The following is a 17,444-nucleotide window of genomic DNA, read 5'->3' on the forward strand; positions in this document are numbered from 1 at the left end:
GATGGCGCTGGCAGAACGCATGGGGTTGGAAGGAGCAGAATTGCAGGCATGGTTCGACGAGCGAGAAGCGCGAGCGCGTGAGGAACGAGCGGCGGAGAGAGACGCGAAGAAAGAACAGCTGGAGCTAGAGGGCCGCAATTTACAGCTGCGCCTTCAAGTCGCAGAAAAGGAGGGCCATAGCGGAGAAGCAAGCCAGCGACGCTTGGAGATAGAAGAACGGACGCTGCAACTGCGCCTGAGAGTAGCTGAGACCGGTGTTGGGGAGCCTACCGTGGCTGACTCTGGTATCCAAAGGAGCGCGTCTGCGGTAGTGAACCCGCATAACTTTATACCAGGTTTTAACGAGGACCGAGATGATCTCGATGCCTACCTGAAGAGATTTGAGAGAGTGGCGACAGGTCAAGAGTGGCCACGAGAAAAGTGGGCCACCGCTCTTAGCTTGTGCTTAAGCGGAGAGGCTTTGAAAGTATTTGGACGATTGTCGCCTGACGATTCTCTATCGTACGACAAGGTCAAGTTGGCTTTGCTCCAGCGTTTTCGCTTCACGGCTGAAGGCTACCGGGAGAAGTTCCGGAAGAGCAAGCCTGAAGACGGCGAAACTGGAAGGCAGTATGCCTCAAGACTCCAAAGTTTTTTTTGACCGATGGATAGAAATGTCCCATACAGGGAGGGACTTCGATTCTGTCCGTGACTTGATTGTGGCCGAGCAATTCATGGTCAACTGCAACAGTCAGCTGGCGCTCTTCTTACGGGAGAAGAACTGCAAGACTCTGGAAGCCATGGCAGATGCGGCTGATATTTTCATGGAGGCAAAGCGATTGAAGAACTTGTTAACAGTTCGGGATAAGGGTGAAGACACAAGTGTCAAGGGTGAAGGGAGTCCCTCGAGCCCAAGAGCAGAGGTGCAATGTTTTGTTTGTGGCCGTACGGGGCACAAGGCTTCTGACTGTCGTACTAAGCCGAAGCCATTATATTGCACATACTGCCGTAAATCGGGACATGACTTCAAGGGTTGTTTGAAAAGGAAAAACACGTCGAGGTCAGCTACCTCTTGTTTGCTGTTACCTAAGGACGAGACTAGCCCACAACCCACGCATGATGGCGATGACTCAAAACAAGATGATGGTGTCACTGGCACGGTGACGACGCAACCGCTGGGTAACACACGTCACATGCCCGTGTTACCAGGCGAAGTCAATGGACAAATGGTACGGGTCCTAAGGGACACCGGCAGTAACACTTTGGTTGTACGCCGATCATTAGTACCGGATGAAGCGCTCACTGGCACTACGGCTACTTTGTGGCTAGCTGATGGGAGCACCATTGTAGTCCCTGAGGCTAAGGTGCACATCAGATCTCCCTACTTTTCTGGGACGGCTATTGTCAAGTGTATGGCATCGCCACTATATGATGTCATAGTAGGTAATATGCCTGGGTCACGTGATGCCAATGACCAAGACGACTGCTGGCAACTTCATTCTCGAGATGAATCCAGCAAACGAGAGGTTCATTCTGCGGCCGAAGATAACCAGCCAAGTTTGCTTATGGTTGGAGTAACAGGCCCCAAAAGTTCCCGAAGATTCACAAACGCTAAATTCCCAGGGCAAATATCTCAGAAGTCTCAGAAGAGGTATTACGACCGCCGCAGCAAGCAACGAGAACTGAAAGCTGGCGATCAGGCTCTGATCCTGCTTCCAACAAGCAATAACAAGTTACTAATGAACTGGAAAGGGCCGTTTACCGTAACAGGGAAGAAAAGCGACTATGACAATTGGCTGGACCTAGGACATTGTAGAAAACTCTTTCATATCAATATGCTGAAGAAATATGAAGAGCGCCGCCAAGAAGAGCTTTCCCAAACGTCCTCTTTTGTCGTCGTGGAGGAAGAGGAATCTGAGAAGCCGTTACCTAGCTTCAAGGTCCAAGACAGCTGTGGTATTGGCCCAGGCAGCAATGTGATAGTATCCTCCACCCGGTGTCGTATGCCAGTCGCCAAATTCAACCTCGCGAACAGAGATACTCCTCAGCCGAGCGGCAATGCCTGGCGTTGGTTTGGGCGATCGAGAAATATCATGCCTTTTCCTATGGAACAAATTCGTCGTACAAACCAATCACCAGCCACTGCAGTATCCCTTAGGAACTAAGCACCTGAACAGCAGGATATTACGGGGGAGCCTTGCATTGCAAGAATATTCATTTTGGGGTCAAACACATTACAGGCTCTGAAAATGTTGGGCGGAGTATATAAGCCGGCTGTGAGCTTGTAATAGTTCCCTAAACACAAGCTTACTTCTGTGTTTTCTTTTTCTTTGTTTGTTAGGGATGTTCTGTGTATGGACGACACTTAGTGATTTGTCGCGCACTGAACTGCAGTTTATTTTTCTCCGAAAAACAAACTCCTTCAAAAGGGGGACTCTTGTTATGAATGAAGTGCGCGAGTGTGGTGCTTCCGATGGTTGGAGCAGCAAAAACGACGAGGACGACGTACAACGTGCTACTTGCGCGAGCGCGCCGAACATTGGAGCATGGAAAAAAAACGCGAAAGAAAAAAAATCGCCAAGAGCCACTGCGCCGAAAAGGAAAAAGAAGAGCTGTGGGGGCTGTTCGAAGAACGTGGCTAGGGTGCGGACTGCGAGCTTGTCGGGCGCTTGTACCCGGGCTCTGAAGGCGTCCACCTAGCCGGCGCGGGCCTGCACGCGGACCTGGCGACCAGTCTACCGGCGTGGCTTTTGCTGAGGCCCCGGCTTGGCGTGGTTGTGGTGCTCGGGCGGGAGATAGCACCGCCGATGACGGCATCTACCGGGAGCGGAAGTGAGTCGTCGGGCTGAGGGCCCGAGCTTGGAGACTTCCACCACCGCGTCCTCCTACCTGACTGCTTGAGTGTCCAACCCGTTGGTGAGCCGTACTACTCTGATTCCACATGAGGACTTTCCTGACGACATTAGCGTGTGGACTTGCACGACGTTTAAGCTTATAATAAGTTTCCCTTGTGTAAGGAGAACTCTATGTAGTTGTGGTCAGGCTGACGCTTGTTAGTTTACCGTTTCTTCATTCTAGTGTTACCCTTTCGTTTATTTTCTTTTTTTGTGTGTGAAAATATATTTTCGTTTGTCTGAAAATCAAACGCTCACCTCCGTCTCTTATTCGAGAATGGTATTGCATAACTCATTCTAGTTGCTTTATTAAACGAACCTGTCACACCTGTGTAATGCTGTCCCTCCGTCCGCACAAACGCGAGGCAACGCGCTTCCCTTCGGCGCAGGTGTTGGAGCGGTGCCAAGTAGGTCACGCCGCAGCTGGGCGTTGACGTCACGCTCCCCTCGCACGCTTCCCTCGCAGGTTCGCGCGTACGTCACTCTCTCCCTCACCTGCCGGAGCGCCCGCAGCTGCCGGCTCCAACGCCCGCTCGGCTCCCGTGTCTGCGTTTCAAACAAACGTTTACACCAGTAAACGCTACACCGAGTTTCGCTTCAAACGAATCTTCCAGCGCTCACCGCAGCACCCGCGTTAGCGCCGTTTAACCCGTGACGCCACCCGTGCGCAACGCTGCTGCTTCGTATCTCATCAGGGTTTCCTTCGGGGAGATGGTGATGGTGCAATTTTTTTTTTGTGTTTTTGTCTATATATCTTTAAACAAAGTTCTATTTTCCTGCAGAGGCCGACGGTGGCATAGTGACACCTGCACTTTTCCCTAGGTAGAAAGTACACAAATTTCAATGAAATAAAAGTTAAACATAGTGTGCAATGACAGCTTGCGTTGCATCACTTGTATTGAGAATACTAAAAGTTTCAAAAACATACCACAGATGGCGTTACTAGCTGCCATTGATAGAGATACCGTGTATGATACCTTGAGCTGGCAAGTTGCGCGTAGGTTCGGCTATCAACGTAGGTGTGCGCAGGGTTCTCCTTCAGGGGGGGGGCGAAGGCGGGCGAAGGTTCATCGCAGCGTCCCCCCCTCCTTATTAAGTTATTGTATGGCGTAGACATTCATCCCCCCTTTCTAAAGTGACTAGGGGAAGCGACTGCCCCCCTCTCCCCCCTCCTCCCCCCTGCTCACGCCTATGGCTACCAACCACAGCGGTGCGGCTAAGTCGCACTTCGTTTTTGCAGGCGACATGCCTAGCCTGTCGCTGACCAAGATGACGTCTACTGGCATTAGGAAGTGTTAAATTATTTCGCTGTAGCGGCGCCGTCGGGAAATACAAAAACTGGCGTGAGCATCACCTTCTCCGAAATAGACAGTTGCTAGCGGCTATTAGAAAACAGACGCGCAACCATACTAAATAAAACCGCACGAACTTGGCCTCCAAGAGGTGGTCCTCACGAATTTTGATTGAAAATGTTCCAAAAGCCACGTGAATTCATGATTCTAAAATATTTACTCCGACTTAACTCAACGGGTAATCACAAAAATTACACCATCTCCCACTAAAGGGAACCTTGTGGGGATGCGAAGCAGCGCATGGGTCGACTTAAAGTTCCGTTCATCACGGACACCCTGCCCGATGTTAACGCGTCCTTGCAAGTGGAGCACACCAAGAATTCACTGTAGTTGCTGTTGCTGTTCGCCATCACGTGATTGCTGAGAAAGTGTAAGGGGGAGAGGCCACAGCGTCTTACCCAGCCGCTTACACAGGCCCGAACGTGCTAGCGCGTGCCAGCGCGTTCTGACTAGGATACAACGCGTTGGTTCATCACGCGTCTGCAGAATCTCGTTCCCCGACGCAATCACATAATTGCTGAGAGAGTGTAAGGGGAAGAAGTCACAGCGTCTTACCCAGCCTCTTACACCGGCCCGAATGCGCTAGCGCGTGCAAGCACACATGGTTCCCGAGAGCGGCGCGGCTGCATCACGTGGGAGAGGCCGCGGCTGCAGCGCGGGAGTGGAGAGAAGAGAAGGCAACCGAACACCTGCGCAAAGAAGGAGAGTGGGAGAGAGAGTAGGCGCATGCGCAGTGGAGCGCGGACGCCACCGCCGGACACAGCCCCGAGCAAAAGCTGCTTCGCATCTAAAATAACATAGACGTTTAGCCACCTATGCAGGTGGCATGCTCAGTATGCACTGGCCACAAATGAGCGGAGGTCGCCCAGTCTACTACCGATCACAAACGTCCTTTTAAACGTCGGGTAGGGGGACGCGCTGGTTGTTGCAAGCGGATGTGTCGCGACGGATGAACCACGATTTCAGAGCTTTCTTTTACACCAGCTTCGTTCACGAGCCAGCAGCGTCGTAATGTTCAATTCGAAGGTATGCCCTGTCGTCCAGCAGTGTTTAACGAGCTCCGTCTTACAACACGTGGAATGGGTGGCTTTAGCGACATCCCCTCTATGTTCCTTAAGCCTCGTTGATCTTTTCCTGCCCTTATCGCCGATGCAAGTTCCATTGTAAACAGCGCATTGTGCTCTGTAGGCGGCACCGCTTTCATCGTTCGCAAGTGTGTAGTCTTTGGGCTTAGCGAACGCGTGCCCCAATGCGTAACGGGGCTCAAAAACGGTTCGTATACCTTGTATTCTGATTCGCATTTGAATAAATACCAAATACAAGAAAATCAAAGCTTCTGACAGCTTCGCACTACTGGTGCCATGCTCGAAGGAAGAGTGGAACTAGGGTGGGCTGTCTTTTTTCTCTCTATTTTTTCCTTTCTTTCGCCCCTTTCTTTCTCTTTCTCTGTGTTTCTTGTACCTGTTCTTTCTACCTGTTGCTTTGTATTTCTTTCTTCGTATTTCTTTCTTTCTTCCTCTATCCATTTCTTTCTTTTTCTCGCGTTTCCTAACTTTCTCTTTCTTCCCTTTATTTCTCTCTCTACTTCTTTGTCTGTCTTTATTTGTTTCTCTTTTCTTTCTCTTTATGTCTTTCTCTCTGTTCTATTTATCTCTGTTTCATTCTATCTCTTTCCCTCTGTTTCTTTGTTTCTCTTCATTTCTCTCTTTCTTGCTCTTCCCGTCTTGCTCAGTTCTTTTAATATATCATTCCCGTGTCATTCCCTTTCTTCACCTCTCTTTCTCTCTCTTTCTATGTCTTTTTCTGTCTTTCTATCTTTTTATGTCGTTATTCACTTTATTTCTCTGTATTCTCTCTTTCTTTCGATAGCTTTCTGTATTTCCTCCTCTCTTTTTCTATAATCTGCTTATCTTTCTTATCTCTCTCTCTTTCACGTGTGTCACGTGCTCCACTTTGCCGAGCAGGGTTTTTGTTCACCGCTCGAACCTGCTGCACTCGGTAGTGGGGTATGCCCAATTCCTGTGGCGCATACGCACCTGTGGTTTTCTACGAACACCAAAGTTTTCACTGCCGGCATACACAGCTCCGCTGTTCAAAAAGTGCCCGGATAGCCGAGTAGTTAAGACGCTGGTCTTCGGATCGCGGGTACGCAAGTTCGAACCTCACCTCGCCAAGAAATTGTTTAACAGGAAACATTTTATGCAGGGGTCCACCAAGACTCACTGATATCATTTCCGTCACGGACGTGACGTCGGTGACATAAACACGAGCAGATGACAAAAAAGCAGAAGGTTTCGGCGATGAGGATGAATGGATGACCTGAGAATCGCACTCACCTCTTGACCTGCGATGACTGTTGCTCGGCGCTCTATCCACTGCGCCACCGACGAACATGCACGAGGCTTTAGAAGCACGCCTTATATACCTCACACCTTCCTCTCACATTGATGATGGCGCGGCTGTGTTGCGGTCTAGACGCGATGAAGTAATGTACTTCATCATGACATTAACGAGTGACGACAGGGAGCGCTTGGGTAGTTTCAACGTAATGGATGCTTTCAATGCATCATTGTAGGGAACTCTACAGTCGGTGGAATGCGCCGTACGCGATGATTCGCCTTTCGCGTCGTCACCTCTGGCTTTCGTGACATTTCGCTTTCTCGTCGTGTGAGCGTGACGATTCGTCGACGGAGTAGTGCAGCTTCCACGGGCACCAAGGGCGTTTCTCTGCCACCTACTGCTTCGGGTGCGATAACACCGCCTAAGAAAACTGCTCCAATAAGCTGCACAAAAAGGCAATGACGTCGACCGCTGAATGTCCTGCAGTGAGCCATTGGGTGTAGGGAGAGAGACGCCAGCGTTTAGCGGAACGCCTTCCCGGGTTGCCGGCTGTGCTTCTCGTGTTCCTGAAGCGCTGTGTGGTATATGCATGATCGCAGGCGTAGGTTGCCCTCTTAGTGGGGAGCGCACGCCTTGGCTTCTGTATAGTCAGACGACGCTTTGAATAAGTGCGTACCGATTACCAATGTAAATTGTGTGTTTGTTGATGTGATCTTTGCGCGGGATTCACCATAATCCTGTGCCCGGGTGTATGTTAAGTTGTTAACTATTTCAGCTTCCACAAGGGTTAAGTCAAGATCATGGACGTTAGTCCTCGGGATGGATATGTGCCTCTAGGCTCCAACGTGGGTGCATCAACGTCGAACAGTGATATAGCTTTACTTACCATTTACAGTATCGCTCTGCAAAAGCCGAGTACGTCTTGTCGCGGGAGGCCTTGCACGAAGGTATGGTAGCCACTGTCGAATTATAACAGCGCAGCATGTCGCGCCACGTGTATATCTGGCTGACAATCTGTATACAATTTATGTGACGTCACATGTCGGTATATATATGTGCATCGGCGCTGAATAAACGCATTCTATTCCTGCCGGGCTGACTGATAACGTTAATACAACTGGCGACGAGGGTCCTACGTACCCGCGTAGGCGGCAGTCGAGCGGCCGGCCGGACGGAACGGAAGCAAGCGAGCCGCGCATTCGTCCAGTGAAAGCCCAAGTACATGTCCCCGGAGTACGGCACCGCCTACCCAGCGCCCTGCAGAGTTACTCGTCTCAGCAACGGCTACGAGCCGTCGAGCTCGCAGACAGTGGAACCAAGGAAACACCGAACCGGTGAGTAGCAATCATATTTAACCTTCTCGAAATGCCGCCACTTTGGAAAATAGCGGAGTTCGACCCAAAGACGCAAAACTTCAAGTCGTACATAGAGCGTTTTGAGCATTTCTTAACGGCTAATGAGATAGCCGAGGCCAAGCGCCTTTCCGTCTTTTTGACAGTAATAGGCCCAGAGGTTTATGAAGTGCTAAGAAGTCTGGTTGTGCCAGAGGTCCCGGGACAAAAGACGTACGAAGTAAAGCGTCTCCTGAAGGAGCACTACAGCCCCAGAAGCTCAGTAATAGCGGAACGGTGCAAGTCAGACCGGCGCGTACAGCAGGAGGGGCAAAGTGTCGAAGGGTTCATCGTGGAACTCAAACACTTAGTCAGGAAGTGAAACTACGGCGATTTCTTGCAAGACGTCCGCCGAGAAAGATTGGTTGCTGGGATACGGAAACCCAGCGCGAGCTGTTTGCTGAACGAGAGCTAACATTTGATGGCGCGTGTAAAATTGCCCTGTACAGGGAACTAGCGGCACGAGACACTCAGCAAATGCGGTCCAGAGAACGAGACGCATCAGTGCACGTAGTCAAGGGCCGACCACGTCAAGACCAGAGATCAGCTAAGCCCAAGGGAAGCAATGTCCGAAAGAGCGAAAATTGTGAGTGGTGCGGCAGGAGACACTCGTCTGAAGTGTGTTGGTACAAAAACTCTATCTGTCAGAAATGTTCAGAAGTAGGTCATTTGAAAATCATGCGCCCAAATGCTAGAGCGAGACCTAAGAGCACGCATGCGCTTGAATGTTCGGACCAGGACTCGGAGCATGAACTGTACCATGTGGTTAATGCAACCCAATCCTGTTATTAAGTCAGCGTAGAGGTTGAAGGGCGCGCACTGAATATGCAGATTGACACGGGAGCGGCAGTCACTATTATTCCGGAGCCAGTTTACCAATCTCAGTTTTCACACGTGAAATGAGAACCGTGCAAAATGTCACTTCGCACGTATACTGGGAGCAAATACAGCTGAAAGGGCAGTGTGACGTGGCTGTGAAGTACAAAGATCAGAGCATGACGTTACCCATGATTGTTGTTAAGGACAACGGCAGGAAGTTACCCGTTCTTATCGGGAGAAATTGGCTAAAACGTCTAAAACCTCGCTGGCTGGAGATTGGTCAGATTGCGGTCGAAGACAGAGTTGCGTGTCTAAAACAAAAGTACCCTGCCGTGTTCTCAACAAAATTGGGAACAAGACAAAAGTTTCAAGCACAGATAGTCTTAAGACCGGGCTCCTAGCCGGTGTTCTGCCGCGCTAGGCCAGTCCCACTTGCACTGCAGGAAAAAGTTGAGCAGCAGCTGCGGGAACATGTGGAAACAGGCATGCTGCGCCCGGTAATGCGCAGTGACTGGGCTACGCCACTAGTCACTGTTGTAAAGGAAAACGGCAGTGTCCGGTTATGTGGGGCTACAAAACAGTAACGCCTTCTCTGAAGACGGATCATTATCCACTTCCGAGACCAGAGGACTTTTACACGTCCTTAGCAGGCGGAAGGGTGTTTAGTGTACTAGACCTGTCCTCTGCGTATCAACAGCTGCCACTTACTCCGGAGTCGCGACCACTGTTGGCAGTAAACACCAGTCTGGGGCTGTTTGAGTTTCAGCGCCTTCCCTACGGAGTGGCTAGTGCGCCCGCAATCTTTCAGGCTATGATGGATGAGGTGCTTCACGACATCCCACACGTTGGGTGTTTTATTTATGTGACGTCACATGTCGGCATATATACGTGCATCGGCGCTGAATAAACGCATTCTATTCCTGCCGGGCTGACTGATAACGTTATTACACCACCAAGGACAAAGTATTATTCCACATGACGCACTATATTTCGTATGGGTGGCCGCGAACGGCTAAGGGATGGAGGAATCGCTGCTGGCGTTTTTGGCCGCAAGATAATATTGTCGTGGGCACACAAGCTAGTGTACTGGGGAAGTCGAGTTGTGATACCATCTTCAGCAAAACGAAATATGTTACAGCATCTACACGACACGCACCAGGGCTCATCGTCCATGAAATCGGTCGCACGGCCATTGTTCAGGCGGCCGGGTGTTGACAGGTACATAGAGGACGTGTCGGTACAGTGTAAAACTGCAAAAACATGCAGAATCCACCCACGCCAGCAGCAGCCCCACAAGTAAGTTTGCCCGAAACATGACAGGTGGTCCCGGATCAATACAGATCTTGCACTGCCAATAGCAGGACAGATGATACTTGTGGCGGTTGTTGCACACACTAAGTGGATTGAAGCGGTTCCCAGGAGGCTTGCGAACACAGCTTGTCCTGTTCACTGTTTGCGGAAGCATGTTTTGCCTTTTCGGAGTACCGCACACCATCGTGCCTGATTCTGATAAAGGTACTCATATCGCAAGTAAGGAGTTAGCCATATTTGTAGCAAGAAGTAACATTCTTCATCTGCGAATAGCGCCATTCCATCCGTAGTCGAACGCAGCCGCCGAAAGAGCGGCTATAAGCGGGAAGGATTGGCTGCGCAAAATGACAGAACGGGCGCTGGAAGAAACCTATTCCAGCTGTTGCTTAATTACAGGTGAACCACCCAAAGGAATGAAAAGTATCCCTTGACTGGGCTGTCTTGCTAGGAAGAAGCTTATATGTGCGGAATTACGTCACGAACACACAGTGGACGCCAGGGCGTGTGCATTCCACGTCCAGAGCCAGGATGCTAAAAGTGGAAACGCCAGCCAAAGTAGTCGCCACGTCGACGAAGCCCGCCACAGTCATCAAGGTACACCTGGAAGGCCGGCTTACGAAACCCCGGCTGGTGAAAAGAGGGACGGACGAGCTGACAAAACTAGTACTGCCATTTCAACCAGCGCGACTAGCGTAGCCCCTCAAGCACCAAATAATCACGCAGCAGACGAGGAAACGACCGCAGCTGAACAGCCATGGGCGGGCCACAGTGAAGACCCAGGTCGACTACCGCAGCAGGTTCCTGGCATCGACGCGACCGCAGAGGTGACCGACCTTGCACAGCCTCTCCTGAGGCGATCGAAACGAACTCGGTAGCCGATACAACGGTTCTAAATTAAGAGGGAAGGAATGTTATGTTTTCGTTGTTCATTTCTGCGGACCAGCCAAGGCAGCGGTGCGCGTGCACGCTATTGCACCACCTCTCCTTACCCCTGGTCCTATCTGAGATATCGTCTGCCTTTACCTTGCCCAATGCCTTTCACCACTGCACGATATATATCGAAGCGATGCTTTCAATAGACGCTCCACCACAAGCTAGCGTGTCGTTTGAACTGCTGCCTGTCGCAGGTTACTGCACTATCAATGCCTAAAAGCTTTAAACATCATGTTGTCCCTCTCTAATCAGAGGGGGTCTTATGGAGTCACAAGGAGTTGACGACGACTCGAAGACACATCAAATCAAGAAAAATCGATGTTTATTTCGGATTAAGTACTGCGCTGAACGGCGGTAATGAGTAGAAAACGCAATAAATGTAGGAGTGACAGCAAAAGTCGCTTCACTGTTCTTACTTTGGTAGCTGCCACGCAGGCTGACGTGGCCAGAGGTGAGAATTGAGCATTTATTGTGTTCCCGGAAAGCGACGCGAAGTAGCGTACGTTGCAGGCGGAAGCCTCTCTGCGTTCACGTTTTGTTCATAAGCAGCTTGTTCAGCTCTCCGCACTTTACGCAAACGCGCAAGGAAACGTCTTCTTTATCGTTCTACGTCGTCTTGTCACTCTTATAGGTCTCTCCTCCGATCATTTTAGTCAAGCTCTAGTCCGTTGGCCCGAGGCTACCCTGGTGAGATTGAGAAGTACCGTGAAGGAAAAAGTTGAGGGGAAGGTGTAAGTTTGAAGAGATGAAAAATTCTTGAACACGGGGTGTCGCTGGAGGCAATGTTCCGACAAGCGGACTTGTCTTATTTAGTTGCAGCTTTGAAGAAGACAAGTCCCCTTGTGGAAACGTTGGCTGGAGCGTAACTCCATGTTCAAGAATTTATCTCTGAGAAGTATGCTGACACATCTACAAGCCATCTTCTTTATCTCTAACCCTCACATTCGGTCGTCGGGGTAATTAGGTCCATAAAACAGGTCCCTAATAACCTGTTAAAGGAACCAGTACCTTTGCTGACCCGGCGGAAGATTAATGCAGCGAGGAATCAGCCTGCCGTCCCGTTCCACAGCCACAGCATGGGCGCACACACTCAGTGAGTTGTGAATTAAATTACATCGCTTTCAGGCTTCCTTAGTCAAGTTGCTTCCAAATGGCTGCGACTTCAGACGAAGTACATGGTATTTTGCAAATCGCAAGAAACGCTGACAGCACGCACATACTCCTCGGTGGTGATACTGTCGCCTCCTTCCGAACTAAAGCTGCTGCCGCTCGAGACGTTGCAGGCGCTAGCAATGTGCTCCTTGGCGCGGAAGGCAGCCAAATGGGCGTAGTACACCGGCGCAGGAATGCTAACACTTCTTGCGCAGCGCGCGTATGTGTGGCAGAGGTAGTAGCTGAGCTTCTGCAGCTCGTCGGAAGTAAAGTCTGCGTCGTCGTGGACGACGTAGTAGTGCGCGGGCCTGCTCGTTCCCTGAATTCCGGCGTGGCTGCAGAGGAAGAAGTCAAAGTCGACCGGATGGGTCACCACCGTGTCCACGGTCGTGCCGGGAGGAATGTTTTTCGGCGTACCCACGCCATCTCTTGGGTCGACTGGCATAAAGCGAGTATGGTGCCGCTTCTGGACTACGATAAACGTAACTGCAGGCTTGTACGAGCCGTTCGGGCTGAGCTTGAGGCAGGCCTCCCTGATGGCTGACAGTTCTTGGTCCCGCACGAATCCAAACTGGCCCTCGCTGACCCCGTCTCGGTAGAAGATGATCTTGCCTGGCTTTTTTCTTGTCTCCCGATAGTAGGCTATGAGGAGCTCTGCAACCATCGCCTGCGATAAATAGGGGGATCGATTAAGGCATCAACCACTTTAAAAATGCCCCTTTCAGGACAAGTACTATTTTCTGGTCAAGACGATGTGTTAGCATGGCAAAATGAACGAACGAGAACTCTAGGAAAGAAATACGGCGACGACTTTCATTTCCCTGCAATCGATACCCTTTGGATTACTCCAACAGAACCTTCGTTATTGCTCTTGGACCTCATCGCATGAAAATAGTTGAAAGCCAAGGTCGCTAGACATATTTGGCTGAGCTGTGCAAAGTAAAATTAGGGCAGGGAATGGATACGTTTTCTGCGATCGCTAATATACCAATCCTCGCTCTTTTCTTTCCTTTCACGTGGCATAGGTCACGTGATGTAGCAACCTACATTCCTCATGCGTGACCCGTGAGCGTTTGAGGAATGCTTTCTGTGCGATAGTCTCATCCCACTTGCTCCGCTATGTAGCACCAATTTGAAGCCGACACATACCCCAATGTCAAGATTATCGTTATCATAACGTTCTGTGTACAGCGACGGGTTCCATTGATTCCGTTTTCTATTGTATGTAGGCTTAACAAAAACTATGTATGCGCACTGACCTTCAAGTCTTCGATGATTTCTACTCGGGCCACTGCCTGTTGCTGCTGGATCTGGACACGAATGGAAGCCCGGTAGCGGGACGGGATGGAATCCATGCTTGCCACACACGCAGCGATGGACGGCTTAACCCTGTTGGCAATCGTAAAGCACGTGTTCTCCACGTATTCTTATGGCCCGGCATGAAATCGCACATCGCTAAATGCAACAGACGCCGTATAAGGAATGCCGCTTCAGTTTTTTGAACATCTGCAAGTGTAATGAATTCTGATAATAATGATGAAGTTAGGAATGAGCCTGGAAGAGTTAATTTTTTTTCCGTGAGACTTAACAACCTCATTATGTTTCCAAGAGTGACAGCTTCGCAAAAGAAGATATTCTTTCGCGTATAGTACGCACCATGTACTGAACGCGTTTGTTGCGAACGAGGGAGCTTGCAAAGTTTATCAATGAGCGACGAGCGATGGATCGATAAATGTTAGACACAGCATCAAGAGACGGGAAGACAGCCGCTTAGATTCAACAGCGAAAGGCTGCGACCAATACCGCTGCTCGATTTGAGATAAAACAAATGAAGGTAAGAAGGTAATGTAATTCATAAAATAAATAACCGGCGTCTGTTATGGATTGGGTGCCAAGGCAAAAATTCAGTTGTAGACGGCATATAATCAGCGGTGCGATAAAATTAGCACGTGTATGATGGAATAAACTAGGGAATGAGATATGAATAAGGAGATCGTTTCCACAGGCCCCCGTCCTCCAATAGAATTAAACAGGCTGATGATTATGGTTTGAACCTGGAGATGTGATCGCCTGCGCACTACGCTCACCTCGTGCACAGACTACGCCCGGTTACTGGCGAGATCGTCTGCGCCGAACTTCTTACGTCCCAGAAGGAGTAGTTGTATGTACTACATCAAGGGCAGTCTACACTTTCTACTCTTTTGCCTGGAACACATGCATAACAATCTTCTTTGACTGCCGAGGCACCGCTATCGATGTGACTGGACAAACAGCGAGTATTTCAGTGATTAGTTATCACAATCACTCAGTTATAGAAAACCGTGTCATACAGCGTAACCGCGGCTTGACCAGTTCGGTCATGTCCCTTTTTTCTTCTGTGGTATGATTTCGTCATCTCGCTAGTGACTTGACCTTATTCAGTGAAATAATTTCTATTTCATGAACCGCGGAGTAAAATCAACATTGTTTGCCATGAGCAGCTAAATCAGTATTGCTCGATGCTTTTATAGATGCGCGGTGTTCTGTTGGGATAAAATGCATGTTGGCCAATCCGGAAGATGCGTAAATTAATGGCTTAGAGAACGTCACGCATCTATAAAAGTATCAAGCAGACCTAACATTGCTGCTTATTGTAAAAACTTCGGATTTTATAGCATGTTTCCTAAAACAGAAATAATTGTTCAGCCTATGGATCAAGTTACTGGTGAGATAGCGGAAGCACGACATATTGGAAACAGGGACCACGACTGTATTAGTCAAGGCAAGATTATGGTGAACGACAAGGACTGCGCTTTTTTAGAGGCGTAGTGATTTCATAACTAGTAACAGAGAGGATGTAACGTCTCAAGGTATACTAATCCTTACAAGAAAGTTTTTTTGCTGCGTACTGCTCTGTTACAAATGTGCGATGTTTTCTGTATATGCTTTAAAAGCAGTGAGCATCCGGTCTCCCGATGCCAGTTTGACTAACCGCGACGCTTACGAATAATTTTAGGTCACTCTAAATATGGACATGGTATCTCAAAATGTCTTCCTTAATGCGGCTAAGTACAGCTGATTAGGAGAATTTCAGACGTGGCAGATTTTCCACATTATTTAGCGAGATACTGCATTAGATACCGCATTCATTTACTCACTTGTCGCCCGGTGCTGGATGGGTCACATCTGCGCCAATGATGATTACTGACTCGTGGAGGACACTTGGCCTCTCCCCCTCCACGAAACTGTTATTTGTGCCACCAAGTTTTGCATTGATCTTCAAGCACAGATTGCTTATCAATGAATCTCTGCACTTGTCCGTGAAGTTGAATTCCTTGATGCACTGGGTGCGGATGCCAAGCCTGACTTCAGCCGCCTCTTTGATGGCCGCATAAGAAGCCTGCTGTCCGAGTACGACAACGACCAGCACAACGCCTCTGGACTTCATTTCCTCAAGCACTTGGAAGACTGGCCTACTGTCACCGCTCACCACGCATACCGGGTCACTTACTCTCATGCCCAGATTACCGCCGATCTTCTTAAGCACGCCTATGAGGTTGCCAACCTTTTGTGGATGGAGCCGGCAATTGACACCGAGAAGAGCCCAGCTTTCAATCGGTTTCGCATCATAGAGTTTACTGTTCCTTAAGTCCCACGCACCATATCTTGGTCGCACATGTGGCTGCGGGCCAGCGAACTCCAACGATGGCGCATTCAGAACACGGCCGGTGAGGCGCGTCGGGTCGGTGCTGACTTGAATATCAAACTCATTCAAATATGATGCGCTCCTTTGCACCATATCATGAACTGACTCTTTGATAGCCCGAAAACGTTGCTCGGGTGGTTGTGCAGTGCGCCGTATCATTTCCGTGGTCATGGAACCGCTCAGTTTTTTCCTGTACGGTTGTCCCTCCACGATGTGGCAGACTTCAAGTGGGAGATAGACGGGTCGATTCGTGTCAGGCTGAATGCATGGCAAGTTAGGGTAACGGATGAAGTTCGGATAATGCTTTCTAAAGTATTCCGCCACTGAAATTTTGCTTCCGTCTTCGAGTGCAAACCTCAGATCCTGTGCTGGTAGCTGCGTGACTTTTCCGACACGATATTTTCGAGGGTATTTAAGGTGAAGCACCTTGACACGTACGCCTTTGAGCTCCTTAGAGAGCTGCACACACTGTGATGGGCTCAGGTGTCGGATGCTCTCCGGACGCAGCGGACGCTGACTTCCAGACAGCAGCTTGCACATAAATTCAATCACAGGAATGGCTTCGTAGAAAGCCGTCGCAGAGCGGTCCACGTTGAGCAAGGGTTTCCACTGAGCCGGACGCACACTGGTGTGGTAACCGAACCACACCTCGTGACCTCCCCCGATGGAACTGTTCATGTTTGGCAGTGGTGCTTTGAACATAGATCGTCCTACAGGTGTTAGCGTTACACATGGGCCGTGCCTCATGATGATGTCTAATGCCTGGATCACTTCTTGCGGCACTACGCGCGCTCGTCCTTCGTACACCGCATGCAGTGCGTCTAAGTTCACTGTCGCTGCGTATTGAATGTGAACAATGAACATTTGATCGCGGTCATCTTCTGTGAAGGGTACGTTGAATGTCCTCTCCTTGAATGGCAGCATCCTTCGTGTGTACAAGTTTTTTCGCCCGTCAAATGCAGGAAGGCATTTGTTAAGCTCGCCACGATACTTAGCCACTAGATTTTCAATGACAAGCCGGTTGACACGTGTGCTGAGACAGCGAATTTTTTTCTGGTCGGGAGCCTTGGCCTCTTCCTTCTTGGAAGGAGGAATGATTGTCACGTCGTAGTGGTAGACGTCACCATCGGGCAACTGAATCGCAAAGTGATTTGCCAGAAGTTCAATTGGTCGCCCCATCTTTCCGTGCTTATCCGGCCGTACGGGAAATGTTGTCTTCCGTGGAACGACGGCTCTTTCCGGAGCAGCGGGCAAAGTTTCCTTGAGAGCAGCCATGTGCAGAGGCTGCCGGGCAGCCCCAGGAAACACGCGCTGTCGCTGAGGCTCAGCTGCCACTTGTTCCGCGACAGGAGGAGGTGCTTCGTTTCCGCCACGTCCACGGCCAGCGCCGCCTCGCTGTGGCAGCGCCTGCGTAAAAAGTTCACTTGTCATACGTTCAGTAGAGCGTCAAAATAAACAACAGTTAATTGGCTAGTAAGTAAGCAGGAGAAAATAAGGGGCGCGCAGCATCGTCTCTACGCGAAAAACTACTTTTACTGATATAGAGCTGAATTTTTAGCAAAACGAATTCACACACAATTAATGTGAG

The 17,444-nt window shown here is 49.8% G+C and overlaps 1 protein-coding gene across 4 annotated transcripts in view; it reads right to left on the bottom strand.

Moving 5' to 3' along the window:
• LOC119399625 (protein argonaute-2) overlaps window positions 1-17,444 on the bottom strand; it is an 86,619-nt gene that overhangs the window by 50,227 nt on the left and 18,948 nt on the right. For 3 of the 4 annotated variants that reach the window (XM_049417795.1, XM_049417796.1, XM_037666430.2), the window contains exon 3: window positions 15,309-17,263. In XM_049417795.1, the coding sequence (XP_049273752.1) occupies window positions 15,309-17,263 (1,955 nt within the window). Of the gene's footprint in view, window positions 1-11,319; window positions 12,839-13,430; window positions 13,561-15,308; window positions 17,264-17,444 lie in introns of those variants that run through there. The other variant, XM_037666428.2, reaches the window with a different exon arrangement.

This window comes from Rhipicephalus sanguineus, chromosome 7 (assembly GCF_013339695.2).
Source record: "Rhipicephalus sanguineus isolate Rsan-2018 chromosome 7, BIME_Rsan_1.4, whole genome shotgun sequence".
In the NCBI taxonomy this organism is placed as follows: domain Eukaryota; kingdom Metazoa; phylum Arthropoda; class Arachnida; order Ixodida; family Ixodidae; genus Rhipicephalus; species Rhipicephalus sanguineus.